Source organism: Ctenopharyngodon idella, chromosome 10, assembly GCF_019924925.1.
Source record: "Ctenopharyngodon idella isolate HZGC_01 chromosome 10, HZGC01, whole genome shotgun sequence".
Classification (NCBI taxonomy): domain Eukaryota; kingdom Metazoa; phylum Chordata; class Actinopteri; order Cypriniformes; family Xenocyprididae; genus Ctenopharyngodon; species Ctenopharyngodon idella.
The window spans coordinates 33,924,258-33,944,281 of NC_067229.1; the positions used below are offsets into that span (position 1 = coordinate 33,924,258).

General features: G+C 38.3%; 2 protein-coding genes and 1 non-coding gene across 6 annotated transcripts in view; 1 reads left to right on the top strand and 2 right to left on the bottom strand.

Moving 5' to 3' along the window:
• nlgn2b (neuroligin 2b) overlaps positions 1-12,762 on the top strand; it is an 86,925-nt gene extending 74,163 nt beyond the window's left edge. For 2 of the 3 annotated variants that reach the window (XM_051910629.1, XM_051910631.1), the window contains 5 exons: positions 2,197-2,382; positions 6,579-6,856; positions 6,970-7,123; positions 8,161-8,527; positions 8,643-12,762. In XM_051910629.1, coding sequence (XP_051766589.1) covers positions 2,197-2,382; positions 6,579-6,856; positions 6,970-7,123; positions 8,161-8,527; positions 8,643-9,564 — 1,907 coding nt within the window. In that variant the 3' untranslated portion in view covers positions 9,565-12,762. The remainder of the gene's footprint in view (positions 1-2,196; positions 2,383-6,578; positions 6,857-6,969; positions 7,124-8,160; positions 8,528-8,642) is intronic. The other variant, XM_051910630.1, reaches the window with a different exon arrangement.
• Positions 12,763-12,822: 60 nt separating this feature from the next.
• Positions 12,823-18,790, bottom strand: epob (erythropoietin b). Of its 2 annotated transcripts, none has more exons than XM_051910634.1 (5): positions 18,601-18,790; positions 17,001-17,128; positions 16,840-16,926; positions 16,380-16,544; positions 12,823-13,673 (listed from the first exon to the last, which is right to left on the bottom strand). In XM_051910634.1, the coding sequence occupies exons 1-5, from the start codon at positions 18,614-18,616 to the stop codon at positions 13,512-13,514; spliced, it is 558 nt and encodes a 185-aa protein (XP_051766594.1). In that variant the 5' UTR covers positions 18,617-18,790; the 3' UTR covers positions 12,823-13,511. The 2 variants fall into 2 exon arrangements, with proteins under 2 accessions (XP_051766594.1, XP_051766593.1); XM_051910633.1 differs by having other exon boundaries at positions 12,823-13,676.
• Positions 17,308-17,389, bottom strand: trnal-uag (transfer RNA leucine (anticodon UAG)). Its single transcript has one exon. It is a non-coding gene; the product is annotated as a tRNA-Leu (tRNA).
• Positions 18,791-20,024: the final 1,234 nt, after the last annotated feature.

Below are 20,024 nucleotides of genomic sequence, written 5' to 3' on the forward strand. Positions count from 1 at the left end.
TTTTTTCTCTCCACATTTTCATGTTTTTAGTGCATCACCAGTTCAGTTAGAGCAGTAAAATAGACAGTCTTACATAAGCTCTTTAGTTCTCATTTACACCGTGACTCAAGAGCCTCATACAGCTCATTTTAATGAGCAGTAGCATGTATTATTTGTAGAGGTCCATAATGGTACTGTATGTGTATGTGAGCAGTGAGCACTTAAGCTTCTGCTACCCAGAGAACAACGGTCCAAATGTCTAAACTTGCTAATCGGCTAGACCCATCATAAAGATGGGCTTGACAAGATGATAATAAAGCTTCTCTCACCAGCGATGATAACAGTTAATGCATCAAACCCACCCCAACACCCCAGAGGTTCACAGTACTGAGCGGTGCAGATGAAAATATGTTCTGCTAAAGCTTTCATAGCGCTGTAATTTTAGACACATATGTTTTTGAGCAATTATAAATAGATTTATGACCTAGAATCTTTTAAATCATTTGTACATTCACTGTTCCCTGTAGGCTACTTCACCAGTGGGTGACTCATGTTCACCTAGCCAAGGATTCAATCACTGAATCATTCACTTAAAAGATTATTTTAAAAAAACTAATGTACTGCTTACTGTATACTGTGCAGTACACTAAATAATGCCTACTGTTTATCAATGTACTACTATACATCGATAAACATGCTTATTTTTACTAAACATTTACTCCAATCTTATGTGGGAAAGTGTCCTAAATCTTGACATTGAAATAATATGTTCTGCTAAGGCTTTCATAGTACTGTAATTGAAGAGGCATTCTGTGTTTTTGAGCTATTATAAACAGATTTATGAAATGGCAATGGGGTGTAGGGTGACCACCCGTCCCGCTTTACATTGTACCGCACAGCATTTTCACCCCTTGTCCCGCACGTCGCATATTGAGAAAATGTCCTGCATTTTCATCAGTCTGTTGGTTTTTAATTATCATACTAGGAAAACGTGCATGCGTTCTTTTGCCTTTTTAAGAAAGCATTTTATTTATTATTTTTGTAGTTTTTCACCTATTTAACAGCGCTTCAACAAAAGTAACATCCCGCCTTACACAAATACAACAGCTGTTTTTAAATCCTATCCAATGGTTGAAAAGAAAGGAGTAAACATGGTCACTAGTAGGTTGTGATGGCTGTCAATCGAAATGTGGAGCGGAGTTGGTCTTGGTCAGAACTGTTTAAAAAAAATAGTTATCTGCATGATGCCTGCTGCCTTTGGGCTCAGTGATGTTGAATTTAAATGACATGTAAAATAAAGACATGTTATGTTACATTGTGATGTAATGGTGTTTTCTGGAAGGGACTAAAGAATAAAGTATTTTTATCAGCTGAAAGGCAGAATACAAATGTTTTTATTAAGTTAGATAGACATTATATAACAGCTTCAGGTTGTGTTTTAGTGTTGGTAACATGTCCCACATTGCCCCACGCTAATGGGTAATAGTAATGGTCCCACATTAGGTTTGTTTGATGGTGGTCACCCTAATGGGGTGATTTGAGTCTTTTGAATAAGTTCTGATTTGTTTGCTCATTTGTTTAGTCACTGTTCCTGTAGGCGACATCACAAGTTGGCGACCACTGAGTGGCCCGAAGGATTCAGTCATTGAATCATTCACTTAAAAGGTTCTTTCAAAAACTTCAACGTACTGTATACTGTGCAGTATATTGAACAGTGGCTACTATTTTTTTTTTTCGTTATGCATTGATAAACATGCTCAATTTTACAAGAAAATTTCTCAAAACTTATGAGAAAAAACTGCTCTTAATCTTGATATTCAAATGATGAGTTTGAGCACATTGCACTGTGGGATACAGTAACCAGCTCATCCTGTAGGTCATCTGTTAACACAGAGAATTCTCAGTAACATGCAAGGTACAGGACATTGTATAAGTATATTATAGTGTGCAATTCCAAACATAGCCTATGTTATTCATGACCAATTCAAGTCTATTGTAAACATTAATAGGAATCATTCCAAATAGGAACAGGAAGTTCTAAATGAGCATGTCGAATTAAAGCTTTAGTCCTCTGCCTTATTTCATTCTTTCATTTTACCAATGCACTTTGCTCTTCTCAGGCTCAGAATGCTTGATCTTGATCAACATGTATTGATCATGGTCTTTTTATACCTTTGGTCCACACTGTCTGTTATCTAACTCTCTCGCTCTCCGCAGGTTTTTTGAGCACCGGAGATCAGTCCGCAAAGGGGAATTATGGGCTACTGGACCAGATTCAGGCTCTACGTTGGCTCAATGAGAACATCGGACACTTTGGAGGAGACCCAGAGAGAATCACCATATTTGGCTCCGGGGCTGGAGCCTCCTGCGTCAACCTTCTCATCTTGTCCCATCATTCTGAAGGTTTGAACCTCTATTGCTGTGATTATCATCAATAAAGGTCACCCAAAAAATTACTCATTATTTACTTATTTTAGGATGCTCATTTGTGCCTGGATCTATTAATTTATTCAATAATGCATATAAAATGTAGTTCATACATACACTACCATTCAAAAGTTTGGGGTCGGTAAGTGTTTTTTTTTTTTTGTTTGTTTTTTGTTTGTTTTTTTGAAAGAAATTAATACTTTTATTCAGTAAGGACTCAGAAGTGACTGACATTTTATAACGACATTTATAACATTATAACGTTCAACGCATTTATAATGTTTCAAAAAATCATATGTGGCCATGGACCACAAAACCAGTCATAAAGGTAATTTTTTTGAAATTGATATTTATACATCATATGAAAGCTGAATAAATAAGCTTTCCATTGATGTATGGTTTGTTAGAGTCAGTGTTGGGTGTAACGCGTTACTAAGTACTAGTTAATTACAGTTACTTATAATGTACTTACGTTACATACTGTAAATTAGTTCAACAGTTCTGTTTAAATCAATATTGAATTTAAAATCTAAATTTGTCGTCTAAAGGTAAAAGTGAACGCTGCCTCTTTAAAATCGTTAGCTATAGTGCAGTTGCGCGTGAGTCCGCAACTTCGCACCAGTTGGCTGCGTAGTCATTGTCTGAAGATGTCGGCAGAAGTGAGTGGCTGTTTTGCAGAATGAAAATATTCTAATTACTTCACTTTTTTGACACAGGTAGGCAAGAACATTACGGTAAAATGTAAGCTATGTCCTAGAGAGAAAAAAACTGTGCGCGCTCTCTGAGAGACGGTCTTCAGTCAGTGTGCTCTCAGCCAAAGCGCACACACATAACCGCCTCTCGCGAGTGTCAGATTTTCGCAGTTTATTACACATAAACGTTCAAATACACGCAGTTATGTCAAAATGTCCGTCTTGGCGTATATTCGCGTTGGTTATGTCGTGAATGTGAACAGCATGTGTAACAGCTTATTGTCTCCGTCCATTAGGTCTTAGTGACAGCAGCCTTTAAAACATGCTACTGTCTACTATTGGCTGTCTGTATTATAAATGATAATCAAACAACAAAAGGAAAGCTTTAATAAGGATTAATCTATATTTAATTTATACAGTTATGACTATGCAGAGTTATTTTGTATTTGATTATTCAATTTCTGTGGTATTTTTACTTACTACTATTAGAAAAAATATATAGCATTGTTTTATTTGTATTTTTATGTATTTTTACTGTGATATCGAGTATTGTGCACTTTTGGTGGTATCGGTACCGACTACTAGATTTTTGGTATAGTGACATCCCTATTTGTTACTAAAAAAAATGTAAGTATTATAAAGTAAATAAAAGTATTATAGTATATGTTTTAATAAAGTTAAAATGTTTAAAAAAAAAAACTATAAAAGGCTAAACTATTCCATGTTTGACTAAATTATTAAAAGAGTTTCCTTTCTATTGTCTATCCGTTCAAGGTTTATAGGGATTTTAAGAAGTAATTATTAAGTTACTAATTGAGTAATTAAATTACTTTTCAGACAGAGTAATTAGAAAAGTATTTTAAATACAACATTGATGATGTAATTAGTAATTAGTAATTAATTACTTTTTTGAAGTAACTTAACCAACACTGGTTAGGGTTAGGGTTAGGTTAGGACAATATTTGGCCAAGATACAACTATTTGAATATCTGGAATTTGAGGGTGCAAAAAAATCAAAATATTGAGAAAATCACCTTTAAAGTTGTCCAAATGAAGTCATTAGCAATTAATATCCACTCACAAAAATACATTTTTGATAATTTTAGGGTAAGAAATTTACAAAATATCTTCATGGAACATGATCTTTACTTAATATCCTAATGATTTTTGGCATAAAAGAAAAATTGATCATTTTGATCCAAACAATATATTGTTGGCTATTGCTACAAATATACTAGTGCGACGTATGATTTTGTGGTCCAGGGTCACATATTATAATGATTTCTGAAGGATCATGTGACACTGAATTTGTAACTAATGATGCTGAAAATTCAGCTTTGCCATCACTGAAATAAATTATATTTTAAATTTATTTAAATTGAAAACATTTCTCTTAAATTGTAATAATATGTTTTTACTATATTTTTTCATCAACTAAATGCAGTCGTGTTGAACAAAAACATTAAAAATCTTACTGACCCCAAACTTTTGAATGGTAGTGTATAAAGTTTAGAATACACCTCTTCTATGATTTTTTGATTTCTATATTAAATTTTAAATGGTATTTGCGTAGCTTATCAATGGAGTGACAGAAATCTCTCAGAGTTCATTAAAAATATCTTCATTTGTGTTCCGAAGATGAACAAAAGTCTTACGGGTTTGGAACGACATGAGGATGAGTAAATAATGACAAAATTTTCATTTTTGGGTGATCTAACCCTTTAAAGTCTTTAAACCTTTTTTATGCTATATGTTTTTATAATATGCTATTCTATATTCTGAATTTTTTAATACACTGATATATTGTGCGGCTGTGTGAAAGTGAGACTGATTTTTGGCACTGCCTTGCGGTTGTGTATGTGTGAGTTTGTGTGTGTGAGACTGATTTATACTGTTATCTCAAGATCACACGTGCATCTGCATTTGATGCCAGTTTATAATGAGTGCTGTGTGATAAAAATGGAGAGATGTGAGACAAATTTATAATGAGCAGCATGTACAACTATGTGTGTGTGTGTGTGATGCAGAAGTGTTGGACTGCAGCTGAGCTGATTCTTAATTGATTTCATAGGGAACTGGAGCTGGGGGGTCTTGCAATAGAGTATTGTGTGTGTGTGTGTGTGTGTGTGTGTGTGTGTGTGTGTGTGTGTGTGTGTGTGTGTGTGTGTGTGTGTGTGTGTGTGTGACTGGGGGGTGGGGGAAACATTTTAATAATTAATAACAGAATCTGCAGATGAAAACTGTGGGACACTTTACATAACGGTGCAGCAGGGTTCTGAAATCCAAGATGGTTTCCTCATGCTTATCCAGAGCGTTTTCGAACACTGCTGAGTTCACTTTGTCTCACTTTCACTCAAGTAATGAATCAGAGTTTCTACCTGCCCTATTTACATCACATTAAAACAAGCCCCTTAATTCTCGTTTTTCTGTAGCTATTGGTTACACCCTGTTGAAGACCATGTTAGCGCTTCAGCTTATTTCTCTGACCATTAAAACTAGGTTCAGGAGTTTAAATTTAGATTTGTAGCACAGTTCATATAGCACAGTAGCACAGTTCCAAAAAATGTAAATCTGCATGAGACATTGTGAAATCAAATATTTTGAAGGATTAAATAATTAAATACACATCACATGGCATCTTCCTTCCTAACGCAGAGGCCAATTGTAATCTGATTAACATTTATACATACTTGACAGCTACAGGTCTGTTAGTCTAAGAATCTGTTCTATTCTCTTCTGAAGTTAAAGGGGTAGTTCACCTTAAAATGAAAATTAAGTCATTATTTACTAAAAAAAAATGTCTCGCTTGCGCTCATCCATATAATGGCAGTGAATAGCGACCAGCATCAAGCTTTTAAAAAAGATGCAGAAGTATCACAGAATGGTCCCATGCAACACGTGTCATATATTCCAAGTGTTCTGGGGGTATACAATAGTGTTTAGTGAAAAACAAACTAAAGTTTAATGCATTATTTAACAAAAAAAATCCTGACCTTGGCCTTTGGTCTTTTGTGCCTGAGTTTTTTCCAACTCACCCAGAAAAAGCACACAGGTTGTGAGAAATCAAGATTAATAAAAACGTGACATGTAATACAACTCCCAAAAAAGTATCCATGTACTTTCTTCACTGAGTTAAATATCTCCGAACAAGAACTCCAGTTGTCAGATGACAGTCAGAATGACAGTTGAGAGATGTGAATGTGATAACTTCTTTTTGCAACAAACACAACAGATATATTCACCTAAGAGAAGAAAGTACGGAAATTGTATTTTTTTTTTATATCGATTTCACTCAAGTGCAAAAAAATTTAACTGTACATTTATTGTGATGGAAACAAGTTCCACTGGCTGTCCTTGTGTGATGATAAAGATATTCAGTGGCTTTTTCTTGCTCATGGTCATGGGACACTCAGTGTCCACATTGACTCACTCACATTATAATCTGCTCTCTGACTTTTCTTAGTCATTGCTTATATCTAGCCCTGGTTTCAGGTTTGTTCCAGAGGGCCATTGCTCAGAGTGGCTCCGCCATATCCAGCTGGTCAGTGAACTACCGGCCCCTGATGTACACCAAGATCCTGGCCAAAAAGGTGGGCTGCAGCTACAGTGACACTGCAGATCTGGTGGATTGTCTGCGAAGGAAGAGCTTCAGGGAGCTGGTGGATCAGGATATCCAGCCTGCCCGTTACCACATCGCATTCGGACCAGTGGTGGACGGCGATGTGGTACCCGATGACCCTGAGATCCTCATGCAGCAGGTGTGATTTTGGACACTGCGAGGTCCCAGAGTTTAGAATGATCCCAGAGTCTAATCATGACAGTTAATTAGCGAAAGTGGGTACTGTGGGTGACATTTGTGTAATGTCCTCAGGGGGAGTTCCTGAACTACGACATCCTATTGGGGGTGAACCAGGGTGAAGGGCTGAAATTTGTAGATGACAGTGAAGGTGAGGATGGAATTTCAGCTGCTTCCTTTGACTACACCATATCCAACTTTGTGGACAACCTATATGGATACCCAGATGGTGAGTTTCACTGACACAAGCATACACATTTGCACTGTAACATACTGTAGACCAGTGTTTGCAGTGTCATTGACGCCACTGGATCAACAGTGCAACAGCAAAAGAAATTATACTATTGATTCACTATTGTATGTATGCAGAATTAAAAAAAATTATTTTAAAAATAAATGTAATAATTTGATGATTTAAGAGAACCTGCAAAGTAATAATAACCCAAACTCAGAATTTGTCCTCTATATTTAACCCATCCAGTTAGTGCACACACATTAAGGGAAGTGAGTAGTGAACACACACACACACACACACACACACACCCAGAGCAGTGGGCAGCTATTTTTGCTGTGGCACCCAGGGAGCGATTGGGGGTTAGGTGCCTTGCTCAAGGCCACCTCAGTCATTTCCTGCTGGTATTGAGACTCGAACCCACAACCTCCTGGTTACAGTCTGACTCTCTAACAATTAGGCCTCGACTGCCCCCTATTTTTTGAAATATGATTACATAATCCAGATTACATAATCAGTTACTATCCAGCACTGAAAGCTAATTAGAGGACGGTATGCTAATTTAGCTGGCTCATCTGTTAGTTGTATGCTAAACTTGCAGGACCATTTATTGCTAATAAAATGTAAATAAAATGATTTTGGAGGATTTTTAATCAGGCACTGAAGTGAGTATCTATTAAAAGTTATTTCAGTTAAAATATTTGCTTTGTGGTCGAAAGAAGATTATGCAGGATGAAAACAATCTTGCACATGTCTTCAGCAAAAATTTTGAGAACACATAATACATGCACATCAAATGTGCCATTCAGGACGGTCCCACAGATTTCTGCAGAAAACACTGACATACATGTCTACACATTCTTTTTGCGGTTGTTCAAGGTAATCAGTCTAATTTTACCCCTCACCTTGGGTGCTTCTGTCTCATTGTCTCCTATATTGGGTCAAGGTGCCCTGCTTTGTGTGACAACCAACTCTGTCTTTCAACACCCAACATCCATCTTTTTCTCTCTTTGTCTCTCTCTGTCCCTTCTTAGGTAAAGACATATTGCGGGAGACTATAAAGTTCATGTACACAGATTGGGCTGACCGTGACAACGGTGACATGCGGCGTAAAACTCTACTTGCACTTTTCACCGACCACCAGTGGGTGGCGCCAGCAGTGGCCACAGCTAAGCTGCATGCCGAGTTCCAGTCCCCCGTTTATTTTTATACCTTCCACCACCACTGCCAGACGGAGGCACGACCCGAGTGGGCAGACGCAGCACACGGTGATGAGATCCCCTATGTGTTCGGTGTTCCCATGGTGGGTGCCACAGATCTATTTCCCTGCAACTTTTCCAAGAATGATGTCATGCTCAGTGCTGTAGTGATGACGTACTGGACCAACTTTGCCAAGACGGGGTGAGAGTTCGATCTGTTGAAAAATTGTTCATTCAATGAGACCAGAATACAAATGCCATTTTCTTCTTCTGTCCTTTTATTTTCTTCTGACTTTGTTTCAACTTTTTTTTTCCAGTGATCCGAACATTCCAGTGCCGCAGGATACCAAGTTCATCCATACTAAGCCCAATCGCTTTGAAGAAGTTATCTGGACCAAGTTCAGCTCTAAAGACAAGCAGTACCTCCACATCGGGTTGAAGCCTCGCATCCGGGACAATTACCGTGCCAACAAAGTTGCCTTCTGGCTTGAGCTGGTTCCTCATCTCCACACCCTGCATGAGGAGATCATCAGCTCCATAACCACACGACTGCCGCCTGGTGGCCCGCACCGGCCTGGCTGGAAGGGCACGCCCCAGAGTCCAGGCACACGCTCTACTCGCCACCCGACGGTTTCGACTTACCCGCCCGACCCGGACCTCGAAGGTTCCGAACACCCTCCTGAACGCTTCCCGTTCCCGAGCGACACGAGGGACTATTCGACGGAGCTCAGTGTGACGGTAGCAGTGGGTGCGTCGCTGCTCTTCCTCAACGTACTGGCCTTTGCTGCATTGTACTACAAGCGTGACAAAAGGCACGAGCTGCTGCAACGGCGCCATCGCCGCCTCTCGCCCCAACGTGGGGCGGGGCCGGGTGTCGGCATTGTGGGTGCTCCGCCCCATAACGACCTGGCACTGAGCCAGGAGGAGGAGCTAATGTCCTTGCAGATGAAGCAGCAGAGGGTGGAGCTCGACCACGGCACGCCCCTTCCGCCACGTGGTCTCCACGGCGACCTGGAGCCCCTGAGACCACCCGTGTGCCCGCCAGACTACACTCTGGCGCTACGGCGGGCCCCCGAGGACGTGCCACTCATGACGTCTAACACACTTTCCATGATCCCCAGCACCATCACTGGCATGCAGCCCCTCCATGCCTTCAACACTTACCCCCCTGCCCCTGCACCAAGTGCTGGGCACAGTAACAACGCCCTGCCCCACCAGCACTCCACCACGCGAGTATAGTAACCCCTCGGAGGGGACCAGGCCCCCCAAACGCATAGGAACACAGACCTCCGGTACTAAGAGTGGTGCTCTACACGGATACTGTCCAACCCACCGCTCCTCTCCTTTTTAAATCCACTCCCAGCACACACTATTTCTCTCTCGTTCTTTCTTGTTTTACTCTTCCTGCTCCTTTTGTTCTTGGATTGAGTAGCGGAGAAGGTTTTGGGTGGAGAAACGTCAGCCATTTTCCCCACTCAGTACAGCAGCTATCCCCTCCTGTTTTATTTTTCTCCTGATTTTTTTTTTACTCACGTTCCATTGCCGTCTTTCTCTTTCTTTTTTTCTTTTCTTCTCCCCGACAGTCTTCTTCTGCTCTTCTGTAGCTGTTTCTAGTCCCCCAAAAAAGAACAGTTTTTCCTACTTCGGACTGTTTTATAAATCAAGAAAACATACGTGTAAAATATGTATTATTGATAACCTTATAAGGCTATGAATGAAAAAAAAGATTCTACTATCTAATTTTTACCAGCATTCTTGTGCCAAGTACTGTGATCATCGTCCAATCAGACGCAGTCTTGTGGACGGACGTGGAGAGAATCGCCTGAACTGGATTTATTCAAGGAATTTGCAGAATTGAGAAAAAAAGTGCCAAATTTGTTTTTGTTTTCTTTGGTATCTTTCTCGTTTTTATGTTTGTTTTTGCTTTTTGTTTTGCACTGTCACTGTTATTTGCCTATGGGGAGAAATGAACAACTAGATACAACTACTACAAATATCTATACAAAAAGTAAAGATATAGAATAATTAAATTTATACCTTGATTGCGCTTTGGGAAATTTGCATGATTTATTTTTTATGAGGAAAATGGACATCTTGAGGAGAATTTGTTCCGCGTTTTGAGATTCAAGACTCTTCATTATTTGTCTTTTTATTGTTGTTGTCTTTTTCTGCAATAGTCTTCTCTCTCTTCCTTTCTCTGTCTCTCTCTTTTTTCTTTTTTTTTTCTTTTTTTACATCAGCTATATTTTGTGCACTTCATTTGGAGATTCTTTTCCCTCTGTAGATACATGGTCATATCCGGAAATGAAACTGATTCTTGACGATAATAAAGAGGATAAATAGTTCCCTTCTTTTTTCATTTATAATTACGGAAGCTGTACGACAAAGCTCATCTCAGAGAGAAGGACTGATCAGATCCACGATCCTCTCCTTTTTTATCCCTTTTATCTCTCTCCGCTCGTATAGTCCTCTGTAGTAACCCGCGCATTACGCCACATTGAGTTAAGGAACATTCACGCTCTTTCTCTCCGTTTCTCCGTAAAGACTCGGACTCTGCTGAGTTGGACGTCCAGAGCGACGGGATCAACACCTGCGCCTGTCCCCGCACAGCTGGAGTCTCTCCGTCTCTCTCTTTTATCCAGAGCCCAAGAGAGCTCATGACGTGTCCCGAACATTCTTCCCCCTCACTGACACTGACCTTTGAGTGATTATCTCAGTTTGAGCTCACTTGTCATCAGGCGGACATCTTGTTATATGCCCTGTCACAAGTCCCCATAAGACCTTTTGATTCAACCTCTCACTTCTCAATGCGTTTTTCCGAAATCTCTCTTTCAGGGTGCCGAGAACGATCTGGCCGAGAGGAAGTGGGAGACGGGCCGTTTGCATTCGCGTGTGCGCGTGTAAGTGCGTGTGTATGAGGAACAGGACGGATGTGGCCTCTAAATGAGCTCTGGATACTGACTCTAGAAGCTTCGTACATCAGGTTTGAGCCACGGTGGCGGTCAGAAACTAAATGCACTACCGTAACGCAGCCTGAAGAGGCATACTACACTACAGTGGACGAGGCATCACCCCTCACGCCACTTAAATATACTTTTATGATCCATAACACAAGCAACTGTGCACACCGATCTCATCTCCATCCATTTTTTTGTTCTCTCGTCGTCTTGTTTTTGGAGTTTCTTGTCGGTGGGTGGATGAAAAACACACAAGACCACTTTCTGTCATGCCATGACGAAAAACACAAGATGCAAACTGTACATTTTTATAAGTGTAAGAGATGACATGGTCTTTGTAAATATTTTGTTTATTGTTGGGTTCACGGCCTATCGTATCCACTGTAAAAACAGGTGCAAGCTCATTCAGCCAATCACATCCCTCCACCCACGATTCTGAAGACCCTTATTAGATTTTCATTTGAAGGTTTACAGATATTAAAGCTTCTTTTTGACAAAAGACATTAAATCGTAATGAATGTTGAGGGAAGCGGGAATGAAGCGAATCCACATTAGAGGATATATTGAGTCAAGAATGAGCGCATTTGATGAGAATAATTGCATTTGGAATTCAAATTTGCTGCAAGACCCGACAATGCGGCGGACAAAAGAATCGCTGGCTGCATCTGATTCTGTTTCGTTTGAAAAACAGAGGGTGGAACCGATCAGGCCCTAATCAGAATATTTTGTTGGAGAGAGTTAAATGAGAAAGTTTATATGGAGAAGCTCGTTTTATTTCCTCGTACATGGCCGTAGGATGCAAAACGCTCGAGTCAGCCCTGTTTTTTTTTTTTTTTTTTTTTTTTTTTTTTTTTGCGGGAGGCCTGCTGTTTGAGTCATTCTCCTGGGTGTTCTTCATTACGCTTCAGTGGACTAAATGACACTGTGGGGTGTTTGTTTTCTCTTACCTGGTTGTAAGTTCTTAGAAATTTAATGTTACCCAAACCATTGGAGATTTGTTGGAGTAAGGGTGGGATTTCACAGAGTTCTGGCTTATCTCTTTGTTGTGAATTTGAGCTGCATATATTTCAAAGTAGAGAATTTAAACAGTTCATATTTTTCTACAAAATAAAGGGATAGAGATGATTCTACTGGCAACTGACAGACATATAAAGCACACTTTCACCAGACATACATGGTGATACTTTTTGTCTGGGTTGCCTATGTATTATAGAGGATTTAAAGAAAAAGAAAAAAAACACAACTGTTGAGTATTAATGCTTGGTCGCCAAAAAAAAAGAAAAAAAAAAAAAGACTTGCACCTGTTGAGTTTCATTTTGTTGAATTACAGCAACGTAAAAAAAAAAAGGCTTGATGAGGGGACTGTATGACCGCAACGGGTCTAAAGAATGAAATTCATATTTCTATTTCCTATACAGGCTACTACACACTGTATGTTGTGTATCTGAACTGGACAACATTAAAAAGGTTATTAAACATACAGACAGGCCTGTCTCCTTCTTTGTATGTTGTTGTCCTAAATTATGTTTACGTTCAAAAGTAATATGAACCATTTTATTTGCTTGTTTTATTTATGTATACTTACTGTACAGTTTCATTTAAACTTGTTATTTTGTCCTCTAGGTGGAAGCATACTTCATACCACATTATGCAGCCTCGCAGTGTTGTGTCCATATGGCAAACCCTGCTGAACCCTAAACAGACCTTTGGTCCTGCCGTTAAATGTACACATCTCACAAAGAGGAACGTGTCCTGTAGTATGCATACCCAGAAGTGACATTGCTTACTAAAAAAACAAACAAATAGCAGCACATTTCATGGATGTGTAGAAAAACTGAACATACAAAGATAATTAAATAAAAGTGTCTCATGTGTACTATAGTCCAGGTGGCCTTATACATCCAGACAAGCTGTTCGCCAAACCGCTATGAGTCCTGCAACGAGTCCACTCGTGGGCTCTGATCTGTTCCTCCGCAGGTTCTTCTGCCATGTTCACCTTGTTGAATAAGTCAAGGTGTCACTACCGTTTTGCTTCACTCTGCACACGATGCATACTCTAGAAACATGACTGCAGGCTTTTGAATGCAATAGATCATTTAAAGAGCGACACCCGGACAGTATAAGCTCTTTAAGATTGAGGAACGAGTCACAATCAAGCGTTTTTGTCCGGGTTTGTGTGTGTGTGTGCTTGACTGTTGTAAACAGTTCCTGAGCTCCTCCGAGCCCGAATCAGCTGTTTTGCCGTTGGCAGGCTGGTGCAGCTGAAAGCAGGAGTCTGACTTTCCCTCGCAGGAAACTGCTCTGCACCTGCAGAAGTTCTGGGAGAGAGGAGACCTCCTGCATCTGTGAGCTGGCAGGAGCTGAATCATCTGGAAGAACTGTGGACCTGGCCTGCTGCGGAAACAGAACGGACTCATTAGGGAAAATTGATCATCCCAAAAATTTATAAAATGGATAGACTGCAGCTCTAAAATCAGCCTTGTAAAATAGTCACAACAAGTAAAACAAACCAAGACAGTTTTCTACTGTTAAATCGACTGCTAGTAATGGCTTTGGCTACTAAGCTAGTTACCCATCCCATTTCATGTTTTGTACTCTAGTGTTATATTTTAAGCGTGATTGATTATATTTTAGCACTGTGTGAATGGTTCACTGATGATGATTGATATATTTTGATGCAGCCTTTAATTCATTCTCATAGTTACAGGCAGCAATGAATCATATATTGGGGCTGTGTTTACTATGGTGCAAATCCCATTAGACTGAATTACTTATTTTAACTGCAATAAAATCAGCAAAGTCAGCTCCAGACATACAATTATTTATGCATCTCTATTGTCTATTCAATCGTTTTATTTATTTATTTATTTATTGCTTTTTCTGAATCTGCTTTTTTTTTTTGGTCATTCAATTTATATATATATATATATATATATATATGCACATGACCCCCCCAAAAAAAAAGCCAATTCAGAAAAAGCAATAAATATATATATATATATATATATATATATATATATATATATATATATATATATATTTATATATATATATATATACACACACACACACACACACACATACTGTATTAAATTGATTATTAAATTGATCAAAGTGACAGTGTGTGTGTATATATATATATATATATATATATGGGTCAATCCAAAGTATGCAAGGTAGTACAACTAGATCTCTTTTATTGAATCCAAAATGTTTTAATTATCAAGGTCACCTTGACCTTGACCTTAATTATATTTTGCTACACAAGGTATTTTAAAGATTTTGAAGTGTCAAAAGGTCATTTGGTTTGAGGCCAATGCAGCCATTTCATTTGTGATTAAAATATCTTAAAATGTAATAAATGTTTTTTTTTTTTTTTTTCTGGCATAATTTTATAACATCATACATCAACATAGTGCAAAATGGTATTAAAATTATGTGTAGAAGTTGTGCTTTGTTATGAGAAAGAATGCCTGAAAAAATGAATTTCATTGATGTCATTCGGAGTAACCAGTAAAAAGGGACCATTTTGGATCAAGTCATGTGGTCAGTATCATGTGACAGGATGTGACATCTTTCAGACACCTGCAAAGGACCACATGGTCATGAAGCAAAGTAACTAACTCTCTCTTAACTATTTGAAAAATTCAGGTTTTCACTTGTTCATACGCATGTCCTGAAACATCAGGTCATTCGGTACAACCGCTATAAAACATGGAAAATGTTGTAATATTTTGAAAACTTCAAAACTAAATTTAAAATGTTTGATGTGAAAATATCGTCATTCGGTATAACCAAAAGTGTCATTTGGTAAAACCGAAATTTTGGTTATACCGAATGACGATATTTTCAAACAATGCTAACAGTCTGATATCTAGCTAGCTAGCAAGTTAGGACAATCAAACATTGTCCTAATGTTTGATTGTCCTATAATATATAGCTAGATATCAGACTGTTAGCACTGTTTGAAAATATCGTCATTCGGTATAACCAAGTGTCATTTGGTAAAACCAAAATTTTGGTTAAACCGAATGACTTTTTTGGTGACAAATTTTGTCCATCTTGTAAAAAATGACAAAAGCAGTGTTAATTGATTATAAAAACCACATAATCTCATTGTTAACACTTAATGAAACATCAAAATTAATTCTCCATTCTTTATATCTCCATTATGTTTTTTTTTACACTTTTAAAAACCTTATTCGTCAATGATACTATATATATAAATTGAATGACCCAAAAAAAGCCAAAAAAAAAATGTTTTTGTACACACACACACACACATATATATATGTAATTTATTCCTGTGATGGCAAAGCTGAATTTTCAGCCGATTTGGTGCCCAAAACACATTTCTTATTGTCAGTGTTAAAAACCATTTTTAAACGTTTGGGGTAAGTAAGATTAAAATAATAATTATAAAAAAAAATATATAAAAGTTTTCTATTTCAAATAAAAACTGTTATTTTTAGCTTTTTATTCAATAATCCTGAAAAAAATGTATCAAGTTTTCCGCAAAAAAAATTAAGTAGCAAAGCAGTTTTCAACATTGATAGTAAGAAATTATTCTTGAGCACCAAATCAGCATTTTAGAAAAAAATTTCTGAAGGATCGTGTCTAAGATTTTAAAAAATCTTAATTATTCCAAACTTTTGCCTGAGCATTAATATATTGCTATCGCTGCAGTTTAGAGTCATGTCTAAAAATCATTTTGCACTTTCATGACAGAAGTAGGTTAAAATATGAAGTTCCCTAAAAGGTTAGTATCCTACTATTGCAACATCCTCCACTCACGGACAGCTATTATGACATGCCTGCAAACACACAGACATGCAGCTCCACAGCACAGCACTACACTTCACCTCACAGTCACTGAACTATCAAGCTTTGGGGAAACAAAACACACTTCCCAGAATCACGCCGCCACTTTGACTGCAGCCAACATGAGAGAGAGGAATTAAAGGGCAGCCTGATTAAACCTGCACGTTTACACAATTTCCTAGAATGCCAAATTAGTAAAGAGGTTCATGCTGGATGTTGATGTCAGAATCATAAAGAAGAAACAAGACTTCTGACAGACATCAGCGGTTACTATACCTGTAAATCAAGACTGTGCAGGATCTGGCCGAGGCTGTGGATGTTGCTGATGTTGTTATCCAGAGTGCTGGCCAGAGGAGAGTTGCTCACTGTTTTCTTCGCTGTACTCAGGGCTTGAACCAGCAGAGACAGTCCAGTCTGGACTTCCACAGCCTGACTCTGAACCTGGACACATAGATTTACACTGTCAATGCTTTCAATAGAAAACACTTGCTTTAATAGTCTTTAAAATAGAGTTAAAGCACCTTTAACTGATCAATGTATGAGTTTGTGCAGAATGGATATTGATGTTTGTGTATTATGTTGTATTATTGTTTTGCATAATGTTAGTTTTATGCTGCTTTATCACAATAATATATAAAAATTACAAAAATGAAAAATAAATAAATATATAATATAATATAATATTGCTTTTACACCACTGTATTTGGTCATTTTAAACATAGACATTATGACTCACGTCTATATGTTCCCAAACAGCGAAGTCTACTCTAGTCAGAGGAACAAAGTAGGATTTCATCACTCCACAGCCTCCTCTGCAACCTCGCTGATAGAACAAGAGACAGATGAAGTGATGTTTCTGAAAATAACGTCATTCTGTGTGAATCACAGAAACCTCACCATGATGATTTCAGAATCTCGAGCTTCTTGAACAAAGTGGTCCAGAACCCTCAGGTCGCAGATGGGTCGGAGGGGCGAGACCTGGTTTCCACCCAGCCACACAAACACTATCAAAACTGACACCAGACCTGAACAAACAAGAGGGACACTGTTACTGCAACCAGACCAACTAGACTAGATGAAAAATGGACCCATATTCAAAGCAACTTCACAATTTCATTCTTAATTTGTAACTGGTATTCATTCACATACAGCACAATATTTAATGCTAAAGAGACTTTTGTGAAACATCAGAATTTTAAAGTTATGGCAGCGGTGGGATTCGAACCCACGCCTCCAGAGAGACTGGAGCCTAAATCCAGCGCCTTAGACCGCTCGGCCACGCTACCCACGGAAATCCCTTCGAAACAAGTGACTTATTCATATAATTAATAAATTGACGAAGCCAAATACGTTACACCGTTTCACACAGTTCAGGTCAAATACTACATTTCCCAGGATTCATTAGTGTATTGTAGCACCTTTGTCTAGTCTTCGTTTCTTTATCTCCAGGATAAAATCTTCTGAATGTAGTTATCTGATTCATCATTCTGTGTCACTACTGACACTGTTAATACTGGGGTCACAGCTCTAAAATAGCATGACGCAGCTACTTTTTAAGCATTATAGCTGCATGGGGAATGCTGTCCAGTGTAGTGTTGATAGGTTTTAATTCACCCCAGTAACTTTAATCTTTAGAATCGGTATAGGCCTGCTAAAAAGATTCATTCATTGAATTACTTCCTTCCGGATTGCGTGGTTGGTTACAGTAGGTGGTGGCAACTGGCAAGTGAATAGGTGTGTTCGACTTTAAGTGAAACTGCGCAGACCGGTCTGTGTACTGCGCAAAGTACCGCGAGAGCAGAAGGAGACGTATGTTTTCGAATCGCTCTCGCGGTACTTTGATGTCATAATGATCGGTTTGCGCTGCGCCGCATCAAGTCGAACACACCTAATTACTTTGTGTGATATGACATTTTAAGTGAATATGATGGTCAGTCAGCAGCACGTTCAGATCTTTCACAAACAAAAGATGCCTTGTTCGTTTAATTTACAGTTCAGACAGACTCAAAACACTGACTCAGGGAATGGAATCGTTCAACCAGTAGGTTCAACCAGTTCATTCACAGCCCCATTATTATAAGTGTGGAAAACAATTTTTGCTGCTGCTTAATATTTTTGTGGAAACAGTGATACATTTTTTCAAGTTTTTTTGTTGAATAGGAAGGTCAAAAGAACAGCATTTACATGAAAAGGAACCTTTTGTTGAATAAAAATATGAATTTCTCTCATTTAAAATCATACATACCCCAAACTTTTAAAGTATCACGTTTCCACAAAAAAATAAGCAAAAATATAAAATAAAATAGTTTATAGGCCTATTATAATCTAGCTATTAAATAGGCTAAAATAATTCTTAACTAGCCTACAACAGGGGACTAATACTTAAATGCAAAGAGAATTGCACGGATACAAACGTGATATACATCACATAAGTTTTTTGTTTTAATTTAGCTCCACCTTAGATATAGCCTATATAAAAAATAAAAAAAAATCTTACCTGAAAACGTTTGCATCCGCAAGCTGCATTTTTAAGATGCATAATGTTCTTAAATCCGACTTTTATGTTCCTTTTTACACAATCTGCAGACTGCAATGTGTGCAGATTTCAGCACAACACGTAGTGCGCTATATATGACTCCTTCATGACCCCGTTCCTCGTGCGTCCTTGATAGTATTCCAGCGTGTTCTGTCTACGCTGTTTGGCAGTCACTGTGTTGCTCAATAAACTTTCAGTGTACAGTCCTGTGACGACAGTGGACTCACGTTTGAGGGCAAACTTGTTAAACTTTCCCAGAAGCACTTATATTTGGTGACTGTATAAATAAATAAAATTATAAACAAATATTACATCATACGTATTGTTAAGAGGCAAAAAGCTGCAGACCAGCTTAAACCAGCTACTCTGTACGATTATTTAATATGTTTTGGGGTTTTCAAATGTATGTACGTATCAAAACTCTTATAATCCAAGATTTATTCAGGAGTGCTTCTTCTAACTGGAAGAATGTCAAGATTAGGTTTTTGTTTTTTTGACAGCAGCACCATCTAGTGTATAAATAGGCTACTGAATTAAAACCAGCCATGCATCGTTTGGTCACAGCTGTAGAGTTACCCTGCTCAGGTTGCTCGCATAGATTATGGGTCGGGCCCTGGGGCCCTCCTTAACACTAGTGCCTTCTGAACACCTTATTGCAGCTTGGATGTTGTATATTTGGACCCCGTGTTGATTTTAGACTGAGGGACGTGTTAAACTCCCTGGCCGGAGGCTCTGTAATAGTTAGGGAGATAGAAGGCATCTGATTTGTCAGTGTTTTTGCTGACCTGGGATCAGGGGACTAATTGATTATTTACATTGGGCCACATGTGCTTCCAGAACAGGAAAAGACTCCATAGTACTTCCATCGTGCACAGAAACCAGCAGCAAAGAAAGAAATAATCATATTTTTTATTCCCTTGAGTTCATTCACCATTGCTGGCACTATGAATAGACGCAAAATTACAACTGCCAGTAATAATATTAACCAAAGACAATTTACAGAAGGGAATACAATGGAGAATATGTGTTAGAGAGAGAGAGAGAGTTAAGGCTTTTTCAGCCTTATTTGCTTCATTTGCATATCCTTCCTCATTTGTGTCTCTCTGAGATTAGATTACAGCCTTAAGAAATGAAAGGAATATCCCACAAATTTGCTAATCTCACTCATATGGTATCGGTTTTCAGTGGTCAATCATTGAAGACTTGTCCTATTTGTGACCTGCAGTATGAATTAATGTGCACTTTCATAGCTGTATTCCTTACAGTCCCATTTCTTTAAGAAGTCGTTTATGCTACTTTAAAGGGAAAATTTGGATGGTTCATAGAGAGTTTTTTAGGCAGAATATATCACCGTGGAATTGTTAGGTCATATAGAATAACAGCAA